General features: G+C 48.6%; 2 protein-coding genes across 3 annotated transcripts; one reads left to right on the top strand and one right to left on the bottom strand.

Moving 5' to 3' along the window:
- Positions 1-1808: 1808 nt before the first annotated feature.
- Positions 1809-16014, top strand: GOSR2 (golgi SNAP receptor complex member 2). 2 transcript variants are annotated; one of them, XM_018087165.2, is made up of 6 exons: positions 1809-1887; positions 3922-3986; positions 5816-5924; positions 7280-7412; positions 10171-10311; positions 13287-16014. In XM_018087165.2, the coding sequence occupies exons 1-6, from the start codon at positions 1859-1861 to the stop codon at positions 13446-13448; spliced, it is 639 nt and encodes a 212-aa protein (XP_017942654.1). In that variant the 5' UTR covers positions 1809-1858; the 3' UTR covers positions 13449-16014. The 2 variants fall into 2 exon arrangements, with proteins under 2 accessions (XP_017942654.1, XP_017942658.1); XM_018087169.2 differs by lacking the exon at positions 10171-10311.
- Positions 16015-19050: 3036 nt separating this feature from the next.
- Positions 19051-26485, bottom strand: GTSF1 (gametocyte specific factor 1). Its single transcript, XM_029963263.1, has 7 exons — positions 26448-26485; positions 25216-25342; positions 22955-23081; positions 22207-22293; positions 21465-21525; positions 20508-20589; positions 19051-19705 (listed from the first exon to the last, which is right to left on the bottom strand). Exons 1-7 carry the CDS (start codon positions 26483-26485, stop codon positions 19691-19693), a joined length of 537 nt encoding a protein of 178 aa, XP_029819123.1. The 3' UTR covers positions 19051-19690.
- Positions 26486-27146: the final 661 nt, after the last annotated feature.

The raw sequence follows: 27146 nt of genomic DNA, 5'->3' as shown, positions 1-27146 counted from the left end.
GGTGGGACAGGCAGCACAAACCCAGAGAAGGGCAGAATCAGCCTAACAAATCCTGAGAAACAAGTATAAAAAAAATGACACCATTTAATAGAGGGAAGAAATGGAGAGAGCTGAGAGCTTGCCTGGGTCACGAGGGCAGAGCTCCTGATAAGTGTTAAATGCCCAATCTTGTTGTATGTATTGAATGCCTTACAGAATACAGGCCTTTTCCAGTTTTTCCCAATCAAGCATTTATTAGGATGAAGTTACATTTCCTGACAAGAACTATATTCCATTAAACTACACTGACAAGAAGGAGTCACTGTATTAATTGGAGTTTTTTAATCAATCGGTGTTTGATTTTAATCAGTGTATTTAATCAATCATAGTCCTTATTGGAGCTCTTCCAATCAATCATTGGAAAAAACAGTTTGCAGTGTCCTGCTGCCCTGATTAACTGGCTTATATTTCCTCTTCTTTAATTTTTATTTTTTTTTTATAATCCACATTCTCCTTGATTTTCCCATGAAGTTAAAAGGTGTCAGTAGTTCTGTGGCTCAGCAGACTCTGACCATAAAGCACGTGGGGCTTTGTAGCTCAGCAAATACAAGAAAGGGTTGTGGCTTTAACAGTGGTGGATTATCTGGTCCAAACAATGAAGAAACAACACACAGGTGAAAGAACTGAAAGGCTTTGATACAACTCCAGAGCAAGGCTTTGATTCCCAGCCCTGTGAGAAATGACAGGAACCTGTGCATCACTCTGGGACAGTGCATCCATATCCTCAAGAGTCCAGCCACAGGTGCCACAGGTACCACAGGTCTTAAGTAAGAGAATGAAAGTGGTCACCAGTGTCTTCATAGCTCAGAAAATTCATATTTCCTCCAAGGAGTCAACAGGTCCCTCCTCGTGACCTCCTCTGCTCTGTTGCCAGCTGTGGTGGTTGTAGGTCCTGTTTGGATGTCCCTGAAATGAGTCAACCTTGGTCAGGGGTGGGAAAGTCAGAACCTGGCCTGGACCTCTGAGCTGGGATTGCAAGCTGAGTGGTGGGATGGATCCCCGGTGGGACAGAGGTGTCACCACCCCCCCAGGGCCCTGGCACTGACACCTCTGCTGCCCAGGCAACCCCAGGGGCTGATCTCCACGTGTGCCAGTGGCTGCGTGTCCATGTGCAGCCCAAGGATAAGAAGAACATGGACACACTGGAGCGAGTCCAGAGGATCCAAGGGCTGGATCCCTCTGCTCTGGAGCCAGGCTGGGAGAGCTGGGGGGGGTCACCTGGAGAAGAGTAGGCTCCAGGGACACCTGAGAGCCCCTGGCAGGGCCTGAAGGGGCTCCAGGAGAGCTGGGGAGGGACTGGGGACAAGGGATGGAGGGACAGGACACAGGGAATGGCTTCCCACTGCCAGAGGGCAGGTTAGATGGGATACTGGGAAGGAATCCTTCCCTGTGAGGGTGGGGAGGCCCTGGCACAGGTTGCCCAGCAAAGCTGTGGCTCCCCCTGGATCCCTGGAAGTGTCCAAGGCCAGGGCTGGCCGGGGCTTGGAGCAACCTGGGCTGGTGGAAGGTGTCCGTGGCTGGGAACATGACGCCACGCAGGGGACGCAGTTCCACGGCCTCAAGGCAGCTCTCTCGGCTCACAGCACCTCCGCGTCTGAAGCAGCAGCTTTGAGCCGCGGCTGCTTTGGAGAGCCCCGGAATTGGAATTTCTGGAAGGACGGGAATTCCCGACCCCGCCCCCCCCTCACGGCTCCCGCCGGTCCTGCAGCGCCCCTGGCGGCGGCGGCGGGAGGGGGAGGCGGGGCCGGAACCGGAAGCGGAAGCGGCGGGAGCGGAAGCGGCCGGAGGGGCGACGTGTGCGGGGAGCGGCGCGAGCGGGATGGAGGGGCTGTACCAGCACACCAACAAGTGCGTGAGGGGAAACGGGGTTTGTGCCAGCACACCAACAAGGGCGTGAGGGGAAACGGGGTTTGTGCCAGCACACCAACAAGGGCGTGAGGGGAAACGGGGTTTGTGCCAGCACACCAACAAGGGCGTGAGGGGAAACGGGGTTTGTGCCAGCACCCCAACAAGGGCGTGAGGGGAAACGGGGTTTGTGCCAGCACACCAACAAGGGCGTGAGGGGGAGAGGGGCTGTACCAGAACACCAAGTGCGTGAGGGGAAACAGGAGGGGCTGTACCAGCACAGGAACAAGTTCGTGAGGGATGAGAGGGTGTACCAGCAAACCAAGGAGTGAGTGAGGGGGAACAAGGGGTGTGAGGGGCTGTACCGGCACAGCAAGAAGTGCGTGAGGGCTATGGGGGTGCCAGCAACCAGCGAGTGCGTGAGGGGAAGCAGGGCTCTGGCAGGTCTGAAGGGCTGTACTAGCACAGCAACAAGTGTGTGAGGGGTGTGGGGGTGTTGAGAAATCAGGAAAGGCCTGTGTTCTGTAAAGCGTTCAAGTCCATACTGCAAGATCAAGCATTTCGAAGTTCCCAGGAGCTGCCGCCACGTCAGCCCTGAAGGGCTCAGCCCGGGCCACGGGGGACCTCTTAATTAATTATTAATTATTCCCTGTTAATTAATGTGCTTTCATTTAAGGGATGCTCGTTCATATTGGTTTTTGGGGCAGTAGGGTTTGAGGTGTCCTGCTCCTGCAGTTTGAACCACCTGTGGAAGCTCCTTGAGGATAAATCCCACACTTCATGGATAATGCCCATCTGTGGAGGGAGGAGTGGTGTGAAAAGTGCAAAATGAGGCAAAAAAATCTTGCAGCTCTGTTGTTACTCCATATGGAATAACTCACAGATCGCTTCCTACTCAGAATTTTCTGTGATTCTGTGGGAAAGAGGGTGAAGGACATGTTTAATCCAATATTCCAAATTTCTGTGGTAATTTGCTGCTTTCTGGAGCTCTTTTAAGGGAGGTGGGGTGATAATTGAACTGGTTGAAAATGAAACTATAGAACAAGTGTGGGATTGCAGGGTACTGGGTATTGAATTGGTTCTGTAGTTAATTCCAAGCATTGCTGTACTTGGGACATCCCCTCTTCAGCAGCACAGAGTCAGGGTTCAGAAGGCAGCTCTGAGAGTTATTTAAAAATCTAATAACTGAAGAATAAATGTTTTAGTGCTCTGTAAGTTGGTTTCCAAAGTCTGGCTTCAGAAACATTTGTGCTTTGGTTATCAGATGAAAGAGCCACTAACATGACCAAGATTCTGGTCTCTTAAAATTCGTTTTTAAAAAAGGTCGTGATATTTTTGTAAATATCAAGTTTAATCAAAACCATCAATGAAGTGCCTTTATTGAAGTCAAATAGTGACCAGCTGTGAGACTGGTCACACCAAGTTTGGCTGCAGGTCCCTCTGGTCAGGGCTATTTCAGCATTGCCCAACTGCAGATCTCTGGGAAACACAGTAAAAAACGGACAAATATATGGAATACTTTGGTGTAATGTTGTCCCAGTCTCCCAGAAATGTGAGGCTTGGGGGTTTGAAACAGAAGAATTTGGCAACCATTAGTATTTTTTCTTTGTTTCTGTTTGCCACTGCTTGTCCAGCAGCAGTAGTTCCTTATAATTTTAAGCTTTTAATTTCACTTGATGCCTCTGAGTTTATATGTTGTAGGACAGTGAAAACCATTCCTTATTCACCTTCTGTGCCATTCTGCTCTCAGGTATCTCCCCACTGTCACCTCCAGGCAGAACAGCTGTTTCTTGTAGAAAAGCTGTTTTGTGCTTTTCCTAATCCTCACCTTGATTTCTGTGCTTAAATGAAGTTACTCTGCAGTGCTCGTGGAGTGGAGCTGTGTTGGTGGTCAGTGATGGGCTGTCTGCACTCAACACTGTTGCTGATTCCTGCTCTGTTCTGAAAAGTACTCTTCAATAAAGGAACCTGAAAACTGAGGTACTGAAAAATGACTTTGTAGCTGTCCCTGACTGCATTTGCTCTGTCTCCTGACAGGCAGGTCCATGAGGTGCAGTCGTACATGGGGCGCCTGGAGACTTCAGACAAGGAGTCAGTTCACTGTAAGTAGTTCTCAGTGAGGAGAGTCCCACCCAGGGACTGAGCTGACTCAGCTTGTGAGCTTTATCATTGTATTTGCAATCATTATTGGGACAAATTTGGCTCTTGAGTCATTGTGATCAGCTGGAGACACAGCACCAATTTGGAATACATTACAGTTATTTTAGTGTTTAACTTCAGTAAGGTGATGTTTTGTAAGAAGGACAGAGCAGAAAAAGACGGAACAAGAATTTTCTTCAAATCATCCTCCTGTTGAAATCCTTTAGCTGACAAATAGTGCTCACTGTGGGTGCCTCTGTAATGTCCTGATATGGGAGTTCCAGAGTTTTGGTGCTGTTGGATTTTGGAACTCGTGGTCAGGGTGTGTTTGGAGGCCATGCACCATAACTGGGTTAAAACCCCCATCACTGCCCTCGTGGAGGTGCAATTAATAAACACCTTGATGTGGGCAGAGCTGCACATCCACAGCATTACTGGGCTGGTTTGTTAGAACCCAAAAAGTGAGGGATGTGGCTGTGCCTGCTCTGCTGTTGGTATTCCCTCAGCATCCACCAACTGCAGCCTTCCCCTGAAGGTGCTCAGTGCTGCTTCTGGGGAAAAGGCTGGGATTCAAGCAGGATGATTCTGACAATTCCTGCTGTATCAGAGTCAGAACCTGTGATTCCATCTGCTTGTGGGAAATGTGCAGAACCATTAGGTCTGAAATTGCCTCAGTGAATCTGGACTATAACCCTGTGCTCATAAATGACTCTGATAATAAAATGCTCTGAGATGTGTGGCAGGACTTTTTACCCCAGTGCAGAATGGGCCCGTGTATTTTGGACCTGTGTTTGAAGCCTTAATTCCTGCTTGAGTCACTAATAATGAGCTTCACCAGGAACTCCTGAGTGAAAGGACACTGCACTGACTGGATGCATTTATTACATGTCCATTGACTTCTATTACTCTAAATATTCTTGTGAAGTGTGACTTTGCATTAAAAAGGACTGTGATTACTTTCCTAGCCAAAAATAACAACTTTAAATCCTGATTCTGGTTTTCGTGGTGATTGTACTACTCTGCCTACACTGCCAGAATTCCCAGACTGCTGTTCCCTGGGTGTGATTTTGAAAATGAATATGATTTCCTATCTTGCTTCTGCTGCTTGAGACCTTTTCAAGAGATAGGATTATGTACATCTTACATGGTCAGTAAATGAACATACTGATTATTTATACATATATAAAGATACAGATAGTGCTGTGGATATTAGTGTGTATTTCAGAATTTATGGGAAAAGGGATTATCTGTGGCTGAGGAGCAGGAATAGGGGCCAGGAAATCAAACTTACAGTTTGCCTTTTCCAACTTTGAGCAAATAGTCCCTCCTTGCTCAAAAAATCCTGTAATAGTGTTGTTTGGTCTAAGAAAAGCTGCTGTAACTGTCTGTCTGCTCTCCTGGGTGCTCTTCTGTTGAGTTTAGCTGCAGTAAATGGAGAGAAGATGGAGAGAAGAATTAGGATTTGTGTGTGTAGATGTGAGTCTGTTACTCTTTAATTGTGGGAGATCCAGGGGCAAAGAAAAGGGTCATGTGTGCTCTTTGCTTTTCTGGGTTCTGCTGAATGGGGCTCTCCTAGCTACCTTCTCTGAGGGGGGGGAAAGGTGAGAGTGTCAAATTACTGAGCTAAAGAAGTGGTATTTCATGATATTTATAGTTCTGTTATCTGATTTTCATCCAGTAAGGATTTGCATCTCTTAGGTTTTACGTACAGCTTTGAATACTGTTGAGCTTTTCCCTTCATCACATTGCAGTTCTTTAATTCAAATCAAATGATGTTTTTATTTCCTTGCAGTAGTGGAAAACGAGATCCAAGCAAGAATAGACAACATATTCAGCAACTTGGAACGCCTGGAAATCCTGTCCAGCAAAGAACCTCCCAACAAGAGGCAGAATGCCAAGCTGTGAGTTCACCTGCCTGACTCTGATTGGGCAGGGGAGTCTTTGTAATTATTTTAATTAAATTTATTGAAGTCCTTTGCCTTTTGATTTGTATGAAACTTTTATACTCTGCATAACTTACTCTGTGCTCTGCAGTAGCAGAGTTGAGGCACAGAGACAAAATTGCTTTTCTGCATTTAACCACAGAATGATTAAGGTTGGAAAAGACCTCAAAGATCCTCAAGTCCAGACTGGTGGTGGAGCTGGAGTTGTGGCTCTGTTCTCAGATGAGCAGAACATCCACTTGGAGGCTTAAATAAAATTCCACTTTGTATGATATTTGGTTTTAATGCATTTGTGGATGTAGGGAGTAACATTCCTTCAGTTGGTGTCATTTTCTCTGGACCACTGTCCTGGCTGTTGGCGACTAAAATGAGATTTTTAAAGTGAGCACTGGTTTGAGCAGGAGGTTGGACCACAGACATCAGGAATTGCTGTTCTTAATTAATTCTGTGATTCAATTATTGATGTCCCAAAACACCCTTGTAGACAGTAGGGGTAGATTTCATGTGTTATAGAGGTCAGTATGTGAAGTAGTCATGAATTTCTTTATAGAATCTCATTTGGGTTGGAAGGGACCTTAAAGATCTTCTTGTTCCAACTCCCTACCATGGGCAGGGACACCTTCCACCAGACCAGGATAGTCTGATAATCAAGGTAGTCAGTTATCTAGTATGGTAATCAAACATTAAACATTATCAAACATGTAATCAGGAGTTCTGGACAGGATTTGTTTCAGCCCAGTGGAGATGCCTGCGGTGTCTCCTGTTTTGCCCACTGACTTTCAATCTTCTTTTAATAAATATTCAAACTTAAGAACATGGTGCTAATTAATGAAGCTTGAAAGCTTCATCTTTTGTGTGAATGAGGATCATAAAATAGAAAACCTGCCATCTTTCCAAATCTGTGTTATATGAGAAATAGATGTATAACTCCTGAAGAGACTAGTGATGGGATAGGATGGCCGAGACTGCCCATTAACTCTCCTGTGTATTTATTGCACTGTTTTGCTCAAAGCAAGCTGCTAAATGTCAGAAATACTTTGAGACAGCTCAGGAATTCTGCTTCACATTCTGTTGTTAGCCTGGAGGCTAAATAATTGATTAAAATAAGTAATCACTTGTTAAATCATCACCTATTTGGTAGAAAAACGAGGCAGGGAAGACGTGAGTGTGGAATTTTGGCCTGATATTGAACGTCCTGCGTCCTTCTGGAGAAGTAGAACCCATCAGTCCGTGTTACCTGGTCATGCTGCATTGTCCTTGTGAGAAGCAGCAGCACAGAGCAGTGTTTTCACCCTGCTGTTGGTCCTTTCCAGGAGGGTGGACCAGCTGAAGTATGATGTGCAGCACCTGCAGACGGCCCTGAGGAACTTCCAGCACCGGCGGTACCTGCGGGAGCAGCAGGAGCGGCAGCGGGAGGAGCTGCTGGCCAGGACCTTCACCACCAATGTAAATATGGGTGTTTACCTCGGTGGAAACACGTGTGGTTCACCTCTCTGTGCTCCAGGAGCTGCAGGCTGGCAGAGCAGCTTCAGGCAGGGCTGTTGAATGCTGCTGTGTCAGTAAAGGCAGAGAAGGATAACAATGTAGGGATAAAGTACAGCTCTCACATGGCTGTGAGGACACTGCAGGAAAAGACTCCAGAAGCTGCTGCTCCTGTTTTATCCAGTGCAGTCCCACCTGGCTTTATAGGGCAGTTGCAAAAGGGTGAATGAGGTAGGTACCAAAGGGTACATTTTACTTGGATTTGTGTCAAATCCTGAGATCTATGAAAAGCCTGACTTTATACACCCTGCTGACAGTAGATGTCAGCAAACTGCTACTTATCCAAATACAAATCACACAGCTGGGACAAAGCCATTGCTTTTTGCCTAGAAATGAGTCAAAAGTTTGTAATAACATGAACATGTTCCACCTGTTCTTGCTAATTCTTAGTTCCTCTGCTGGGAAGTCCCCCCGGTGCAAATACCTGGAGGAGTTTCACTCTGAGTAATGTAGGTTCACTTTCAGATTTCCCTTTTCTGCAGCTGAAAAGTTAGTCTTGGTTTTGTTTGGGGGTTCTTTGTGTTTTGTTTTGTGGTTTTTTGGGGTTTTTTTTTAATCATTATTATTTTTTAAAGTTTTTTCTTCCCTTTTTTGTTAAAGGCACCTTCCGTAGCATTCATTATCTGTGTTGTCAGTCACTGTTAAGGCCAGGAAGAATGAATGTGGGGGATCCTCTTTGCTTGAGATTTGGGCAGTTCCATGCACTTCTCACAGCCTGCCAGAAAGATAATGTCTGGTATTTTGTTGGCTATTTCAAAATGTTAAACAAGGCTAGAAAGGAACACTGAGATTTGAAACCCGATTTATTTTTAAACACTTTGGTGTTCCTCTGCAAATAGGGACAAGTTTTCCTACAGGAAAATTCGTTGTTAAAACATGTGTTAGAGGAACAGTTTTAAAGAGCAATAGCTGGCTTACAGATGCAAAATATAGAGCAAACTGGGTTTTTTTCCTCCTTTAGATCTTGAAATGTGTCTCAAAGGAAAGAAAACACATGATTATTTTGTATTTCTTTTTACCTTGCTACAAAAATGTGACTTTAAAGTGACATTTTAATAGGAAAATGAGGATTTATTTGTCAGTTGTTGGCTTATTTTGGTTAGAAGTTACACAGTTCATATTCATAACTCCCCTATTCTATTAAATGGCAATGTCAACTGAGTGTTGGGGCATCCTCAGGAAGTCACTGTGACATCCAGAACAGTTTTTGGAAGCTGTTCTGAACATTTGGCTTAATTCAGAGTTTAAAGTGGTCTTCAAAGCCTGCCCTGTACCGTTCTGGAGAAAACCCCAAAGAGCAAATCAAAGCTCTTGTGGTGCCATCTCATCTCCTTGGGAGGGGGGTCACAAATCTACTCCCACATTTTCATTGCTGCCTAATAGTGTCTGAAAAGAGCCCCTTGTGTAGGAAATGAAATCCCTGCTGATTTGAAGGTTGTTAAATCTGTGGAACAAGAGCCATTAAATGCCAATCCAAGTGCTTCTGCTCACAGACCTGTGTCAGCCCTGGTGCTTCCTGAGCAGTGGGTCAGTGTGTGTGTCCTGGCACAGCCTCTTCCCCAGGCCCTCGTGGCTCTGGCACTGTCCTTGGCTCTGGCACTGTCCTTGGCTCTCCTTCTCTCACAGTCAGCCTGGGCACTGCAGCCCCTGCACTGGATCCTGCAGAGCATCTTCACACCCCCCTCGGGGGTTTGAACTGGAGATTGTGCTCAGAGCACATTCCCTGGGTGCCCTGGGTGTGACCTGCAGCTCACAGGCACATGCTGCAGACAGGAATTCTGCCTCTGGGCCGTTCTTGTTCTGAGCCCCTGGGAGCAGGGATCAGTGTTCCCACACTTACCAGTGTCACCATTCCTGCTCTAAACCAGTGTGGGAGTGATGAGCCATTTCCTTGCTCTCTGGAAGAGAGAAGATTGAACTGGGGGCCTTTGACAGAAACAAGTGATCGCATCCTCTGCCCACTTGTGCAGTCCAGATTAGAGCTTTATCCCATTATTTCCATTTCAAGATTCCTAGTTCCTTGTTGAGCAAATGCATCTTTTCTGGAAAAAAATGTGAAAAATGTAAATTTTTAATTATTTTTTTCTCTGAGGCCCTGGGTGATGAGTGAGCCAGAGCTCAGGGAACCAGGCCCATGTCTGTTCGCCCTCACTGCCATGTCATAAGTACTTGGAATATCATCTCCAAACATTGGGTTTTTCAGGCCTTTTGTCGCTCAGAGACATGGTGGGAAATGTTCCACAAATCTTTCACTTGCAATGATCAAATGACTCCTTGTTAAACACCTTCTGTAGCTTTGATGTTCTGTCTTGCAATAACCCTTTCCTACATAAATCCTAAACTGAGATCATAAAGATTCATAGAATGAGATTATAAAAATTCTCTGCTTGGATCTCTTTATCATAAACTGAGATTATAAAAATTCTCTGCTTTTAATCCCTTTATCCTCGAGATGGAATTGCAGTGGAGCAGCTGATCAGCTTTGCCCTTCGGCTTCCTCCCTGTCTTCTCTAAACTGTTTTCACTCAGTGTTGTGTTAAATATCCTATGGAAAAGCTGTTTTGCAGGCAGTCCCCCCAGCCCTTGGGGTGTTGCAGGGGGTGTGTGCTGGGTGTGGGCAGTGTGAGTGAGCAGGTAACCGAGTCCCTGCCTTTCCCCACAGGACTCTGCCACCACCATCCCGATCGACGAAACCCTGCAGTATAACGAGTCCCTGCAGAGTGCCCACCGAGGCATGGATGAGCTTATTGGCAGTGGCACCAACATCCTGCAGGGCCTGAGGGACCAGAGAGTCACCTTAAAGGTGGGGCATTGTTTTTTACCAAAGACCCCACGTCTTTCTGTGTTTATGATGACCGGCCTTTGTAAAATCAGTCCATGCGTTGCTTCCAGCTGAGGGTGCTGGAAAGGCCCAGACTTCATTTAAACAACCTGAAATCTTTACATTTTATCATCCTTTTAGTAATATCTTTAAGGTCTTTCTGGGCCTGGCTGGCCTTCCCCTGCAGGGCAGTATCTGGAGTACTGAATCTTGTGTTTTATTCCCATATGTTTGTTTTCCTTTGCTTGGTTGTTGGTTTTGGTTCAGTTCAGAAGGGGCAGGAACTGGCTGGCAGGTGTTGGTTCAGATGAACATCACTCAGAGCTGCTGTAAAGCACTTGTGTGTGAGATTAGTGATAGAAGTAATGCTCCTCAGTAATGAAGATAATGTACCTCAGGAATAAAGATAATGCACCTCAACATCCCTCCCTCCCCAAACACTGCTCATTTCAGCTGTATTTCTGCTAGTCTCTTAAAGAGCAAATATTTTCCTTTTATCTTAAAGGCTCTTCAAGTGATGTTATATTTTGAGTGAACAGCTCAAAGATAGAAAAACTTTTTTAAAGTGTGTGGGGAGAAACTGAATTTCTGAAAAATGTGGGGAAATCCTTTTGTGTGTTGTAGTCATCTTCTGATGGAGATAACTGCTGTTGTCTGTCTTGGGATGTATCTGCCAGAGGATTTAGGCATTTTCAGTGACATGAATTCCTGTTTTGGTCAGGAATCAAATGTCCCTGGTGTCACAGGCAGTGACAGCCTGGCCTGCACTGCAGCTCACACACAGGGAGCTGAGCTGCACACACAGGCACTTTGCTGTCCTGGTCACAGAATTCCAGGTTCGTGGTTCTCCCAAAGCCCTGGACAGGACCAGCACGGGGGATAAAGCAGGGCTGGAGCTCCTTTTCTGCTCCCTAGTCTGGTGAGCAGTCCCTGCACCACAGATGTCACCTGCAGGCATTAAAGTAGAGTTTGGGACCAGGTCCTTTCCAAGATGAGATTTGGCTTCTTGGATCAGGTCACTTGTTCACTGAATAGAGATTAGTTTTTATACAGAGTCAACTACTAGAACAACTCGAAGAAAACTTGGTGGGGTGTTCATTCATTGCAGAGGAATGTTATCACTGGGTTGTCTGGGGGCAGGACTGGGGGGTAGAAAGGGGTTCTGCTCCTGTGGGATCCCATGGGGCTCCTGCAGGGAGCTGTGCCCTGTCTCCCCTGGCAGCCTGTGCCCTGGGGGAGCTCTGCAGCAGGGAACTGGTGGGGGTCTCTGCCCAGGGTCTGTGCTTTGGGGCCATCGTGTCCTTGTGTTTTCAGGGGGATATTTCCTCTTCCTCACAGGTGAGGAAACATCTGTTCATGTTCCTTTTCCCCTTACCCAGCTTTTCATACACTGACAGGGCTTTGTTGCCTGATAACATCTGGCAGAAGCAGCTGCTGTAAGAGACAGTTACAGAGGGGAATAGGTTAATGTGGAATCGTGGACTGTCCTAAATGGGAGAGGACCCCCAAGGGTCATCCAGTCCAACTCCTGGCCCTGCACAGACACCCCAACAATCCCACCTTGTCCCTCAGAGCGTTGTCCAAACCCTCCTGGAGCTCTGGCAGCCTTGGGGCTGTGCCCACTGCCCTGGGGAGCCTGGGCAGTGCCAACCACCCTCTGGGGAAGGACCTTTCCCTGAGATCCAACCTGACCCTGCCCTGGCACAGCTCCAGCCCTTCCCTGGCTCCTGTCCCTGCTCACAGAGAGCAGAGATTGGAGCTGCCACTCCAGACCCCCTCATTCTCCTCTTCTCCAGCTGAACAAGCCAAGTGCCCTCAGCCACTCGTGTGGGCCCTCCAGACCCTTCCCCATCCTCATGTCCATCCTTTGGACACTCCCTAATACCTTTATTCTCTGAAACTTTGTGCTTATTTGGTATAAATAGACAGGTATGGACCAAGTATTCCCAGATTATCACTTTAACTGTTCTAATTATACAATTCCACTGTTCAATGACTGCAAGAATTGAGGAGTTTTCACTTTTTATTGTTTTATTTTATTTCAAAGCTTTATATTTGGTTTGTTTTCTCCCTGCAAGGTTTGGTATTTTCTGAAGCAGTGTGAAAAGATTCTGCAGGGACAGGGAAGAGCTGAACCCAAGAGCAGCCTGCAGGGGGTTAATGTGAGGTGTGGGAAATGCAGGGGGCAAATGTGATGATGTGTTACTGGAAAGACCCAACCTGATTTCAGTGCAGGGCCCTGCACAACCCTGAACAGAAGAAACTCTGTCATTTTTCATTGCAAACCTGTATGTTCTATGGATTGAGAAGCTGTTTGTGTGCCTGATATTGTTGATCTAAAAGCCCTCAGGGAGATTTTTCTGATCTTCAGTCAGGTTTGTGTTCAAAACAATTCCAAATTTTCACATTTTTACTCTTCTGAGACCAAAGATACAGTGGACTGTGGGAAGAGAAGCTGAAGCTTTTATTTCAAAGTCCAAGCACGGAGTTGAGCACTGTGATGGGAATCTGTGCTTCTGACCTGGCTCAGAGATGAAACCAGTTACAGCTTCCTGAAGGGGCTGTTCTGCCAAGGATGACCCAGAGCCACTGTGAGGGACGGGTCCCTTGTCCAGGTGTGACAGGGCAGTTCCCCCTGGGAGCACACAGGCTGCCAGCTCCTTTTAGACCCCATCTGGAACTCTTACTCCTCCCTAGGGAGTGCATTTTTCTGAGACACTTTTTATTGTGTGTTTGTCCAGACAGATTGTTTTGTGTCTTTAACCACATCTTTGTTCATGTGTGTGAATTAATTAGTCCCAACCTGCAGCTATTTCCAGGATTCTGTGGCCTCCCCCTGTCAAATGGTTCCATGGTCAGAATCCGTCCCTCACCACCCAGGATGAAACATTCTTGGGCTGTGGAATAAGTGTCAGACCAGGAGGTTAATGGTGTCTTTGGTGTGTTTTTGCTCTCAGGGTACCCACAAGAAGATCCTGGATGTTGCCAACATGCTGGGTTTGTCCAACACAGTGATGAGGCTCATCGAGAAACGCGCCTTCCAGGACAAGTTCCTGATGCTGGGGGGGATGGCAGTGACCTGTGTCATCATGTTCCTCGTGGTGCAGTACCTCACATGAGCTGCTGAGCCAGAGACACAGTCCTTTGGAGCAATGTGGACTGGACTTCCCTCTGGGTGCTGCTTTGGATGAGCCCTTCCCATGGACTTCAGAGTTTACAAATCCCACCTGGACACGTGTCACGTGGAAAGCACGTCGGGAACTGGATGTGTCTGGGGACACTAATTGAGAATGGCCCTGTAAAAATACCCCCTGGCCTTTACTGCTCTCACCTCATGTCTGCAGGTTTGAGGATCTGGTTCAGAGGAAGCAGAAGTGAATATATTGCCCAGCAAGGCAAGGCAGGAATGTCCCTTTGGAGGCACAGGGACAGGAGGATGCAGAGTGGAAGCTGCAAGTGAATCTCTCCTGTGCTGGCCAGAGCTGACCCTGGAACTGCACTTGGCAGTGCATGAAGGGCACAGAGACTTCCCAGGGTTTGTGGCCCTGGGCCTGTGGACTGTGCAGAAAGACTTGGGGAGTGAAGGGTTTCTATCTGCAGATCCACCATTTGCTTGGAAGAGGAGGAGGGTTTGTGGGGAGAGGTCTTAGGGCACAGTTAAACCTCAGTTAACTCTACACACAGCATCAAACAGCACAGATCTCCTGGCTGAGGCTGCAGTGCTGCTCAGCTCAGCTCAGGGTGTTTGGTACCTCTCTCTGCCCCTCTGCTCCCAGGGGAAGGTCAGTGCTGTGCTCCTGCCTCCTCCAGGCGGGTGCACATCCCTGGGCCTCCCACCAAATCCAGCCTCCAAAACTGGGGGACATTCCTGATGCTGGTGAACATCCCCATGGATGGGCTGTGCTCCTGAGGTGCTGCTTGGGTTCTGGGCTCTGGAGTTGGTACTTTGGGGTTGATGGAGCAGGTGAGTCCCCCTGTGCTCCATGGAGGTGTGGGATTGTTCATGGAGCTGGGACAGGCTCCCTGCTGCTCTTTACATCATGGGGACAGTGGGATGAGCTCAACAGGCCTGTCACAGGCAGCTGTGGTTCCTCAAGCTCTGTGCCTTGGGATGGTCACATCCCCCATCCTTGGGCAGGGTGTGCTCCAGGTTACCTTTGCACCCGTGGAGTTACTGGCACAGACACTTGGCTGGGACACGTGTGCTCAGGGGAGTTCCCTGGCACAGGTCAACCCTGAGCTGGGAGATGCCTCTTTCCAATCCAACCCTGCTTTCCCTGCAGCCTTGGGGCTCTGTCAGAGGGGCCATCCTGGGATTTTGGGCAGCATCCATTTCCATCACCCCTCAGGTCCATTCCCATCCCAGTGTGTCTGGAGCATTCCCTGATGTCTGGCAGCAGCACAGAGGTGTCATATCCAGATGATGTGGCCTTGTGCTGGCAATTCCCTCCTTGTTTTCTGTCTGGAATGGTTGTGGGTCTCTGGATTAGTGACAGATCACAAGTTCTGCATTCTCTCTTTGCTTTTATTATGTAGCCTGTTGCAGACTGGGAGAAACGGTTTAAATAACTCCAAAAATGAATTTCAGTGAGCCTGGGGCTGTGCTGGGCTGCTGTGCCCAGACAGAGCTCCCAGAGCAGATCAGCTGCCCCAGCCCATGGGCTTCTCCATGGGCTTGATGCCTCTGAGGTGTGTCCTGCTCTGTGCTCCCTCTTTGTCCAGGCTTTCCAAGGAAACACTTCGGCAGAGCAGGCATGGAATTGGTTTTCATTTGAGCCCAAGGGAGGAGGGGATTAAAAGGAAAAGAGGAATTGTGGCAGTGACAGAGCATCTATCTTGCTCTGCAATCTAAACCTTAAATCCAAATTGAGCTTAGATTTATTCTGAGTAGGAAATCTGATGGATTCCTCCTGTGGTGCCCTTGGGAGGTCACTTGGCAGGGCAGCTGGGCACTTGTGAGAGGTCCCTGAAATCTCTTTCTGTCTCCCATGAACTGCTCCAATTCCATTTGATTTTACAGATTGGGGTTCAGAGATTGGGGTTGTCACTGTTTAAAGTTTGTAGGAGGGTTTGTCTCACACAAAGGTGGGTCTCTGGCCAATCTCTTTCCTTTTGGGCTGTGGTGGGAGCCATAAAATATTTGGAACTGGATTTTTTTTCTGTTTCTGAGCCTAGTTTGGCATTTCAGTAGATGCTTCCTTGTTAATTTGTTTTGTCTCCTGGAGTCTCCTTGTCCCTGCACAGGCTGATTTCCCCATGGGGAGCCAAGTGTCCTTGCTGTCCCCTGCATCCAGAGGTGGATGAGGGGCTTGGAGGAACCCCCTGGATTTGAGGACACGTGACTTCAAACACAGTTCTACTGCACGGGAAGTACCAGGTGGACTTGGAAACCCAAATGCTCTCAGGGGTGTTGTGTAAAACCCCAGAAAGCCTCCACTGCAGTGGGATGGGGTGGGATCAGGGTCCCTGGGATGGGGAATGAGCCGGACCTGGAGCTCTGCTGGCTTTGCTTGTGTTGCTGCTGCAGCTCTGGGATGAGCTGCTCTCCCACGAGGGGACACTCTGGGAATTCACTTGCCTCTGGAAAAAAACCCTTTTTACCAGTATTTTATACACAAAGGAGTGGGGGTGGGACATGATGTGATTCATGTGATATTCTGTGAATAAAGATTTTTTTTTCAGCCATGATGAAGGTTTTTTACCTTGACCAGCACGTTGGGGCCCAGATAAACCAGCAGGACCAGTTTGGGGCTTTCAGGAGCCCTGTCCCAGCTCAAGGGGAAGGGAAGTTCCCAGAAGGTGGAAGCAGGATTGGCCAGCTCGGAGTGGGATCGATGCTGCTTCGGGGTCAAAGCCAGGGAGGGTTGGGAGGGGCTTGTAGGAATTCTTTGGTAGCAAAAGGAGCCAAAGGCCCCCAGGGATGGGGCTGATGATGCAGGTTGGGGGCTGGGAGACCCCCTGTCCTGCTGCCCCTTCTCTGGGTTCTGGTTAAGAGCAGGGAAGGAAGAACCTGGAGGGCAAAATGGGGCTGTTGATAAAGAGATTGTGGATTTCAAATGTGAGATCAAGGGGTTGGATTATCTTCCTCTTGCTATTAATTTCTGTTTTGAAATAATTCCAGTCCCCCAGAGTTACAAAACACTTACTAAATGAGAAAATATCCAGCAAAGAATTGCAGGAAGTCGTCAGTGCTGTAGGTCTGAAGGGGGTGCAGAGATGGGACGGGTTTGCACCATGTCCCTTCCAGGGCCCCTGAAGGGCTTCGATCTCTGTTTCTCTTGGGTTTTACTCCTCTGTCCCTTTGCTTTTTAAAAATAATAATAAAAAAATAATAGTTTTAATTATTAAATTTAATTAACGAGTCCTTATCTCGACCCTGTCGGGGCAGGGAGGGAATGGTTGTGGCATGTTCTGGGTGGGGTTAAATCAAGACAATTAAACCTGAGAGGGAAAAGCTTTTGAAACAAAGAAACCAATCGGGTGAGTATTTGAGCAGTTAAAAAGCATGAAATGGGGTACAGTAAAGAATCGAGAGGGAGATAATGGGTGATAAAGATGATGGTTGGGTGGGACAGAATTAATTTAGAAGGAAGATAGTGCAGATAAGCACCGGAGGATGTTTGGAGTTGGCCGGGAAGCAAAGCCTGTTCTGTGCCTCTCCCCTTACACTGATTCCTCATGTTAACCCCGGAATGTCCGAGTACGGGGGGGGGGAATTAAAAAACGTCCTTTAGTGCAAAACACAACCCAGCACTAGAATAACAACGCTGAGAGAAATGTCTCCCCTGGTCCATAATAGAACCTACAGGTGGAGGTGTCACAGAATCCCAGGATATGCTGAGTTGGGAGGGACCCACAAGGATCGCCAAGTCCAACCCTCGCCCTGCACAGCACAGCCCAAGAGTCACACCGTGAGCCTGAGGGTGTCGTGGTTTCCCAGTCTCTGCAGAGGGTGCTCCTGCCCTGCTCTTGTCTCCCAAACTTGCGGGGTGAGAAGCCTTTCCCTCCCCAGCCCCTCAGCTCTGCACTCGCCGGCTCCAGGTGCTGCAGTCCCGAGGGATTCCTGGCATCCCGAGGGATTCCTGGCATCGAGCTGTTCCTCCTCCTCCCAGGCATCGCTGGGCTCCTGTTCCACAACTCTTGGTTATTTCTGGGCCTCCTCTTAGAGGTGCAAGGCCAAGAGCAAAGGAGGGGGAGGGGAGAATAAACCAGTGCTGAGATCAGAGAAGAACAATAAGTCATACCACGGTTCTGGAAATGGGCCGGAGAAACTACAGCCCACTGGGAATGGAAATGGTACCAGAATCCCAAAATATAGGGCAGGGATATTGTCAGGGATATTGTCAGAGACCTTGGCTGTCTCTGCTGCCCTGGGCCAGGATGGAATCTCTACAGCAGGAGCAGAAAAGCCAAGGCACAGATGGAACAGGACTTGGCAAAGGACACGGGTCAGAATGGAAAAGCCAAGGAGAGTTTATGCTCCTGATAAACGAGAAGGGAGAACTGGTGGCAACAGATGGAGAGCTGGGGCTGTTCAACCTGGAGAAGCTCCAGAGAGGCCTTAGATCCCCTTCCAGTGCCTAGAAGGGGATAATGAAAGAGGGAGAGGGACTTTTTACACAGACAGACACTGACAAGGAGGGGAATGGTTTTAAACTAAAAGAGGAGAGATTTAGATTAGATGTTAGGAAGAAATTTCCCTGTGAGGGTGGGGAGGCCCTGGCACAGGTTGCCCAGAGAAGCTGTGGCTGCCCCTGGATCCCTGGAAGTGTCCAAGGCCAGGTTGGACGGGGCTTGGAGCAACCTGGGCTAGTGGAAGGTGTCCCTGCCCATGGCAGGGTGTGAAACGGGGTGGGCTTTAAGGTCCCTTCCAACCAAAACCAGTATTGGTGTGACTCTGCATCCCATCAGCTTCTGCCAAGGGACACATCCAGTCTCCAGGGAATGGGGGGAAAGCTCCAGTGATGCACAACCTGCCCAGCACAGGAGACTGAGGGTCTAACACAAGAATGTCACATCAAACTTCTCCCTCTGTCACTCTGGAGGTGCCCTGGGACAGGCTTTAAAAATACTCTGTGGTAAATACAAAACACCCAGAGGGAGCCAAGAGCCCAGTGATAGATATCAGGATTTTAAACATTCCTCATGCTGGAGGGTCACCCTGGGGTTTACACCCTGCATTCCCAAAGCACTGCAGGAACACCACAGCCATGGCCTTCCTGCCCTTCCCAGGCAGGGGCACGTGCAGGACATGCCCAGGAGGATACAGGATTTCAGCTCTCTGGGATATGGGATCTCAGATCTCAGAGCTGTCTCAGGTTGGCTGCACCCACCCTACACACAAAGCCCCTTCTCATGGTCCCCCCCAGTTCTTGTGGCCTGGGGATGTTTGAAGTCACAACCATGACCTTCCAAGCCCACCTGGTCCTTTCCAGAAAGGCTGGGCTACTGGATTCCCCCAGGGCTGGGATAACAATGTCCCTCCTGGGAGCAGGAGCACCTGGAGCTCATCCCCTCCCAGGACAGACAAGGGTGAGCCCCAAGAGCAGGAGCACCAGGCTCTGTGAGGCTTTCACCCACTGGCAGTTAAAGGAGCTCGGGGTAATGGGGCCCAATTATGGCATTTACCTGTAAAATTGTAGTGCTCTGGCCCACAAACCCTGCAAATAAACCACTGCTGCCAAACCAGAAACAATCACAGCTGGCATTTGTCACCACTTTCATTCCAAGTGACAAAAAATAAATGAAGGCAAGGTGGACAGCACTTACTGACTCACAAGAAAAGCAGTCCCAGAACACTTACAATGTTTTTATTCTAAATTGCCAACAAGAACCTTGACAGAACTTGACAGAATTTTAAAAGAATCCCAATTTTGCACAACTTCCCCTACTTAAAATCACCCATTTCTTCACCTCCCCCCCTTAAAACCCATCACCCCTTCCAAAGGGTTCTGCTGCTGTTTCCCAGTCTCTGGAAGAAACAGAAACAGCTTCCCAGATCATCATCTGCTATTTGACAGGTGGAACAACAGACTTGCCTGTTTTTCCTGTTCAGGGGGTGTTAACAGGGCCTGGGTTTGAGTAGGAAAGGTTTCTGAGTACCTGTAAATTAATCAGTCTATTTATTTAATAAAAGTAACCAAAGTCACCAACTGAAGGTAAATTAAAAAAATCACTTGGGGAAACCTCTGGCAACAGTTTCACATGTCCAAACGTTGCAAGAAACATGTTATGCAGCAAAAGCCAAGTGTAGAGAGTCCTGCCATCAGGTCCAGAGCAGGTCTGTCATCCACAGGAGCTCTCCTGTCCCAGATAGGGAGGCACTTCCTGCTGGGAAAACACCTTCCAGAGGGATGAGATGTTAATACTCCAAATTCTGGAAAGGACAAGATACATTTTTGGCATGAGATGGTGAAAGACACAGCAATTTCCCCCACTCCCCCAAGGGACAGTGGCCCTTGCAGAGGCAGCACTTGTCCCCTTGGCAACAAGGCTTATTCAGCCCAACCCTGTGGTGAGTGCAGAGCCCCTGCCTGTGCAGGAGCCCTGCCTGCAGTGCCCCTGCCTGTGCAGGAGCCGTGCCTGCAGTGCCCTCAGAGCACTGGCTGGAGCTGCTCCCAGAGGGAATCAGGGCAATCATTCCTCAAAGTATCTTTAAGCTGCTGCTTTGCTGCTACTGGCAACTACTAGTCAGTGTGATTTCAGCACTGGACACTTCCACACAGGAAGCTCCTTCCCAGGTGGAATTTGAGAGCTTTTCCCCCCAGTAGTGCTGGTTTAAGCAGCCTCAGTTCTGGCTTAGCTGGGCCTGACAGTGAGCAGAGCACAAAGCAAGGAAAGTTTGGTTTAAGTCAGGGGGAGGGTGCAGGGTGAAAGGGGATGATGGAGATGGTGTGGAGGGGTTTGTTTAGAGAGATAGAGCCAACGTGGCCAAGGAGTGGTGCTGCCTTAACTTGGATCACAGGAATGGAGGGCTGGGAAGGACAGGGAAGAGAGAACACACAACACAGGATGCATCCAAGAAAGCACACAGAGGATGATCCAAGCAGCAGATTCCCTCAGAAGCTGCTCTCAAGAGGCAGGTGTTCAATACAACCCCTCCTGTCCATGGGAGCCACAAAGCAGCAGAGATTGCAGGAGCTGCCCCAGCTCTGGAGGTGACACAGGTCAGTACTCACAGCCCTGCAGGACACGGTGTATGGGAGGGTCTCAGGGGCCCTCATCCTCGAGGGCAGGGAGTTGGTCTGGCCACTGGTGGTGCTGCAATGGAGAGACTTTGGTTACTCCTCACAAACACACTGGGTCACACTTCTGCATCTTCCCACAGCAGGGCTGTGGGGGATGGTGCTGAGGAGAGCTGTCTATGCTCCAAACACTCAAAGGGTTTCCAAAAAGTCCCAGAGGTGGAAGCAGACAGTGCTGCTGTCAGTCCTGATGGAAGGGGAGGACATCATGGGTGAGCTCACAGAGAACTCGGAGCTGCCATGGGCAGGACTTTGCTGAACCTTAAAGGAACCCACTGTTGGATTAACCTTGAACTATCTCTGGCAGCTCTGGTGGGGCCACCACATCCCACACCCAGCCCATGATCCCGATCCACTGGTGGAGCAGCAAAGCAGCCACAGCAGCTCCTTCTGTTCCCAGCTGGGCACTGAGCTCTGAGCTCCCCCAGCCCAAACTGGGATCACACTTTGCAAGGGGCAGGAGGGGAGGATTCTGCAAACACAGGGCCCAACACCAGCACAGCTGGCCAGGCCCCAGGTCCCACCTGCCAGGCTCCAGGAGCTCCCAAGGACTCACAGGGACCACAAGGTGCCAGCACCTTTCTCCCCTGCACACTGGCCAGACACCCATCAGTTCCTGCACACAGGACAGGAAGAGCACCCTGCCACAGGCACACAGGAGCAGTATCTGTGCTCCTGAGGGCTTCCTTCTCTGGTACAGACCAGGCACAGGAAAAAGCAGGTCTCACTGAACCAGCAGCCCAAGAACACTGGCTGTCCAGCATCCCTCCTCCCAGGGTTGTACAGCAGCAAAGGCAGCTCCTGCCCAGCATCCAGGCAGGGCTGGGAGGAGGCTGCAATGTTCCTCTAAACAAACACTGCTTTGTTTGCAATCAAACTCGAATTCCCTACCTGTTTATGGCAGAGTTGGGCACACCCCAAACAAAAGCAGACTTAGACGTCTCCGACACCTCTGTGAAGGGAAACAGATGTTATAGCTCAGAACCAAGAAACTCCAGTAACCACTGTCAGATCATTGGCTTAAATGGCTTCCCACTGCCAGAGGGCAAGGTTAGATTGGGAATCAGGAGGAAATTCTTCCCTGTGAGGGTGGGGAGGCCCTGGCACAGGTTGCTCAGAGAAGCTGTGGCTGCCCCATCCCTAAAAGTGTCCAAAGCCAGGTTGGAGGGGGCTTGGAGCAACTTGGGCTAGTGGAAGGTGTCCCTGCCCATGGCAGGGGGTGGCACTGGATCTTCAAGGTCCCTTCCAACCCAAACCATTCCAGGATTCTGCAATCAGGAATCTCTGTCATATTTCTACAAGTTCAAAAGGGAGGCAAAGTTGATCTATGATGGATGTGTTTGCTGCCATTTAACTGAGGAACTCAAAGAGTTATCTATCATGTTTCCATTGCCATCACTGCACATACAGTAGAAAAGCTTATATGGGAGGAGGGGATGCTTGGAAATCCCTCTCCATGGCAGCATTTTAGACTGTTCTCCAGAGCAAGACAAGCCTGCTGGGTGGAGAGATCCATGTTTTTGGGAATGAGCATAACCAAGGTGTCCTACAAGGGAGACCTGAGTGAGCAGCATCCCTGGCCTTGTGGAGGACAGGACCAGAGAGGAGGCAGCAGTGTGGCACAGGTCCTCACCTGTTTCCCAGTCTTCATCACATGGAGGTGCCTGCCACGTGCTCCCATCCTTCACCTGCTCCTGTGGGGGCTCACAGAACCTACTCACTTGGGGAAGAGAGAAAACACAGTGACCTCCAATCCTTAAATCCATGGAAGCTCTGGCTCGAGCTGTGACACATCCCTTGGCTGCAGAGGAAGCCCTGCCCAAGGCAAACAGGCTGGGGACAGCCAGGGACTGAGCTGAAATCCAGCAACTTTGAGTTTGCCTTTTTCAAGGAACAAGAGAAGACTCTGCTCCCTGAAACTCTGAGCAGGAATGCTGGAGCAAAGGGGAAAGCTGCTGCCATGGATGCAGGCATCACTGCTGGCCTCAGTGCAGCTCTACAGAAGATAAAAAACTTCTGTCTGTTCCATAGTGTGGCAGGAGTTACAGAGAGATCAGCTCTGAAGGAAGGAGGGCCCGTCCTTGTGGTCATTAAAGCATCCCAGCTCCTGCCAGAGGCACTTCCTGCATGGCTTTTGGTAAAACCTTTCTATTCAACAAGCCTGGTAACAAAATATGCACAAGGCCTACTCAGAGCATCTCAAGAAACTGCCTAAGAAACCCAAGCACATAAGATCAACTTTCTCCAAGGCTGGTGTGTCACACAGAACCACAGACAACAGTTTGAATCCCACTTTTTGGTTATTCCACAATTCATCCTTACACTAAGAAATGTCAGTCCCCAGGGTGAGCAGACACCTGGGAGTAGGGAGGTTCTCTCACCTACATCTTGCTCCATGAGGGCTTGGTCGCTGCACTTCATGATGTGGTTGCTGAGGTCGCCCCGAGGCACCAGGTGACGAGCATTGAACGGGCACGTGGCCAACTTCTTTGCAATTTCTGGGTTGCTCTGGGCAAGGGAAAAACCAAAATCATCTGCCACATCACTTGTAAGTTCACTTATCTCTTGTTAATCCATAGGGCAAAAAAGCCACTGGGATATTTGTGGTGTTGCTTTAAAAAAATATAAGCCAAAACAAGAAATCACAATGTCAGACACTCCCTAAAAACCCACGGGGATTGTTCTTCCAAACACAAGTCACTGAGCCACCTTTGACTGAAGTGGAACAGACTCTCAGTCAACTCCCTCCAGTTTTCTGGTGATAGGGCTGCAAGGGGTTTAAAGCACAAATTTTAAAGCCATCAAGGGAGAGACATTAGGTAAAGGTAACCCATTCAGATGTATTTTAAATAAGCAGGCACGAAGGCAGAGAAACTCCCTAAACCTTTCAGAACAGCCAAGGAGTTGGCAGTTTCCACCTGGATTCTCATTCCACAATTTCATCCCAAGCACCAGTTCTAGTGGCAGAGCTCAGCTGTCACTACAGTAAATTATCTCCTCCAAGTGATAGAGGGTTTACTGGAAAATTCGGCTGGAGAGCTGGGGGGGTTTACCTGGAGGAGGCTCCAGGGAGACCTGAGAGCCCCTTCCAGGGCCTAAAGGGGCTCCAGGAGAGCTGGGGAGGGACTTGGGACAAGGGATGGAGAGACAGGACACAGGGAGTGGCTTCCCACTGCCAGAGGGATGGGATATTGGGAAGAAATCCTTCCCTGTGAGGGTGGGCAGGCCCTGGCATAGGTTGCCCAGAAAAGCTGTGGCTGCCCCATCCCTGGAAGTGTCCAAGGCCAGGTTGGATGAGGCTTGGAGCAACCTGGGCTAGAGGAAGGTGTCCCTGCCCATGGCAGGGGGTGGGACTGAATGAACTTCAAGGCTCCTTCCAACCCAAACCATTCCATGACTGCAGGATTCTAACACAGTTCAAGCCAAGAGGATCCAACTTGCAGTGTCCCCTTTGGGGCAGGACTGTGTCCTGCACAGAGCCATGGGGGGCTGAGGGAAGGGGAGGCATAAACTGGATTTTATGCATAAGGTATGCAAAGGAAGCTCCACAAACCTCTCCCAAGCCAAAGGGACAATCTCCACCCACATGTTTACCACTGTGGCATCTTCAGATGGATAACCCAAAGCCCTTCTCCTGCTAATTACTCAGACACCAACTGTGTCTGCTTGGTGATCACTGTCTCACCTCATCCTCCTAACCAGGAAACTTGTCAAAACTCTCTGCTCATCAGTCAGGACAAAGCCAACCTGCATGAACATTTACTTGCCAACACTGTTCACCCAGCTCACATGCACGCTCTTGCCAAAATCTGCAGGGGCTCAACAAGAAAATTTCAGCCCTCCTGAATGCTTGGTGCTTGCCACTTACCTCTGCCCCCACTTCCACTAGTTAATTAATATTTTTAAGGCTCCAGTTCCACCAAAATGATTTAATTGTATTGATACCAGGACACAGAGCCTATAACTGCACCTTAACTGGAAGGCATAGCACTGCTCTACTGGTTTAAAAACACACTGGCAAACTTAAAAAGGGACAATCAGGTTTCCAAAGGTCTCAGGAAAAACCCAAATCTCAGGAAGGTTTAAAGAAACCCAACCATGAGGACAACAGAGAAGGAATGCTTCCTGTGAAATAATTTGTATTCAAATTCCAGATAAAAGACAAAGAGGGGAATAAACCTCTCCTAAATGTGCTGAGCCCAGGACATGCAGTTTGTGCCAGATGCCCATGAAATAGTTATCAGCAAAACAAAACTCCTCAGCCCTGCTGTGCAGCTGCATTCCCAGGACTGGAAGAATGAACTGCAACATCCCAGACCTCCTGCTCTGAGGAGCCAAGAGGGGTGCACAGAACTGTGACTGAGTCCTCTCTCCAACTGAAAGTGGAAAAATGTATCTGATCTCCCTGTGAGCTGTTGGAAGGGACCAGAATCTGAACTAACCATGAGCAATCTCTGTCTCCTTCCAACAGAGCCAGACTGGTCTTGTGTGAATTAATGGGTGCCTGAAGCTGTTACTAAACACATCATGAAGTTCTATGAAATAAAGGCTAACCAAGGCTGTTTGTCAGGAACTGCAGCAGGAATGAGAACACACAGGGCATGTTTCCATGCCCAGAATCCCCAGCCCCTGCCCAGCTCACCTCCTTACACTTCACAAGGTGGTAGGGAAAGCGGCAGGCTCGGATCTGATGCTGTTTGACAAAGGGACACTGGATCAACCTCTCTGGGTCCAACAAATCTGATGGAACAGAACACAGGGAAAAGCACCTGGTTACAAAGACAGGAATCACTGACAGTGAAGTGGGGAAAAACCCCACCCCACCACACCAGGGTTGTGGTCTGACAGAGTCAAACCAGTTGCTCTTAGTTTGAAACCACTCATTAAGGCAGGCACCTGATTTGCATAAGCAAATTAATTAAATGCAGAGTTTTCATGACTGGAACATCAATCAAAACAGAGGAGAGTCAGTAGCACTGAGTGTAACTTTTTCAGTTCCCTTATTAGGAAGGAAAGTACCCTAACTCCAAGGGAAAGCCAGGAGCACTTTTCCAGCTTCCTAGAGGAGGATCAGTGGGATCACAACACACCCACCAGCACCTTCAGGAGCTGAACCAATTTTTTTTCCATCAGCAGCTCATTTTGCTGGAGGAAGAACAGTAGGCAACTAAATTTCATTTCAGAGGAAGCCCAACATAGTTCACGTCACTCAGAACGAAGTTTTTAATATGTCATGTAATAATTTAGGAGCTGAGGAGTTACTAAACCAGCAAAACTACTGAAGAATCAAAGCACTGAACAGTGAAGCAGTGTGACTCCACACATATTTTTTTGTCTATAAAATATATTAAAATGTAAATATTAATAAAACCTCACACCTTCCATATTCTCAGTGAGGAGGAGGCAGCCAGGAGACATGGGATACAACACCAGGGAACCAGACCAGGCTGCTCCATTCTTTCTGGTCTGCCACTCCTGTTGCTCAGGCTTTTAGGACATTCCGGATTTGATTATGCAAGAGGTAAAACAGCTCTAAGTTTCCAGCAGCTGTGCTGCTGCCTCTGAGCACCTCACCTGCATCAGCCCCTCAGGGCAGGTGAGAACCAAACTGCCTCTGCACTGGCCCAGCTGCCCCTGGAAGAGCAACCACAAGTGGCTCTGTCACCGAAAAACAAAATAAAACTCTCTAACACGGTAGTTTCAGTATTAGAAAGCAGGTGTTTATTTTGGCACAGGGTGCCTGGGGAATGCTCCTCCTAACACACCAGTTTATATCTAGGGAACTAATACATACTCATCAGAACTCACAGGTATGTGCTAAACGCTCCCGAGAATTCTTTTACATATTTAAATCACTTCTCGGAACTCATTTACATTAGAGTAGGGGCCTTCTGAGGGTCTTTGGGGAACATCTCGTTCCTCCAATTATCCTTTTCAGGTCACAAACCTCCTAAGCAGTTTCGTCTCCTTGAACATATTCCAACTGTGTGTTCCGGCCACGAACACCGTCTTATCAGCCTTGCTCAAGGCACAGTCTTTGTTCCCACGGCTAAAATAGCCACTTGTACACATTAACCACTGATATATATATATCTGATATCAGATATACATTATTTATCGCTGATAAGCAATCACAGGATTGAGCACTGTCTGTTAAAGGAATTCATAAGACTAAATCGGGCACAGTCTTTATTCCCGGGGCTAAAATATCACTGATAGATATATGATATCAGATATATATTATTTATCACTGCTAATCACAGGATTAAGTACTGTCTGTTAAAGTTAAAGGAATCCACAAGACTAAGCACTGTTTGTCACAGATTTTTCCAGGTTTCTCTCTGTGAACTGGCTCCACATCAGACGTGACCGAGGGCGTTGGCAGTGAAGAGAAGGGGACACCCAAAGCCCAGCCAGTCCCAGAACCGTCCCGGGCAGGCGAGCAGACACAGTTTACAGGCGGCTGAAGCGAGCAGCGGCACCACAGCGATGCCCCGTGCACTGGGGTCTTGTCCCTGTCCCGTGCCCACCGCATGGAAACTCATCCACAGCAACCCCCGGCCCGCCCCGAGC

The sequence above is a fragment of the Manacus vitellinus genome, unplaced genomic scaffold (genome assembly GCF_001715985.3).
Source record: "Manacus vitellinus isolate BGI_N305 unplaced genomic scaffold, ASM171598v3 scaffold_100_pilon, whole genome shotgun sequence".
Lineage (NCBI taxonomy): Eukaryota > Metazoa > Chordata > Aves > Passeriformes > Pipridae > Manacus > Manacus vitellinus.
Note: the sequence above shows the minus strand (reverse complement) of the source record. Positions and strands in the feature narration are given on the sequence as shown.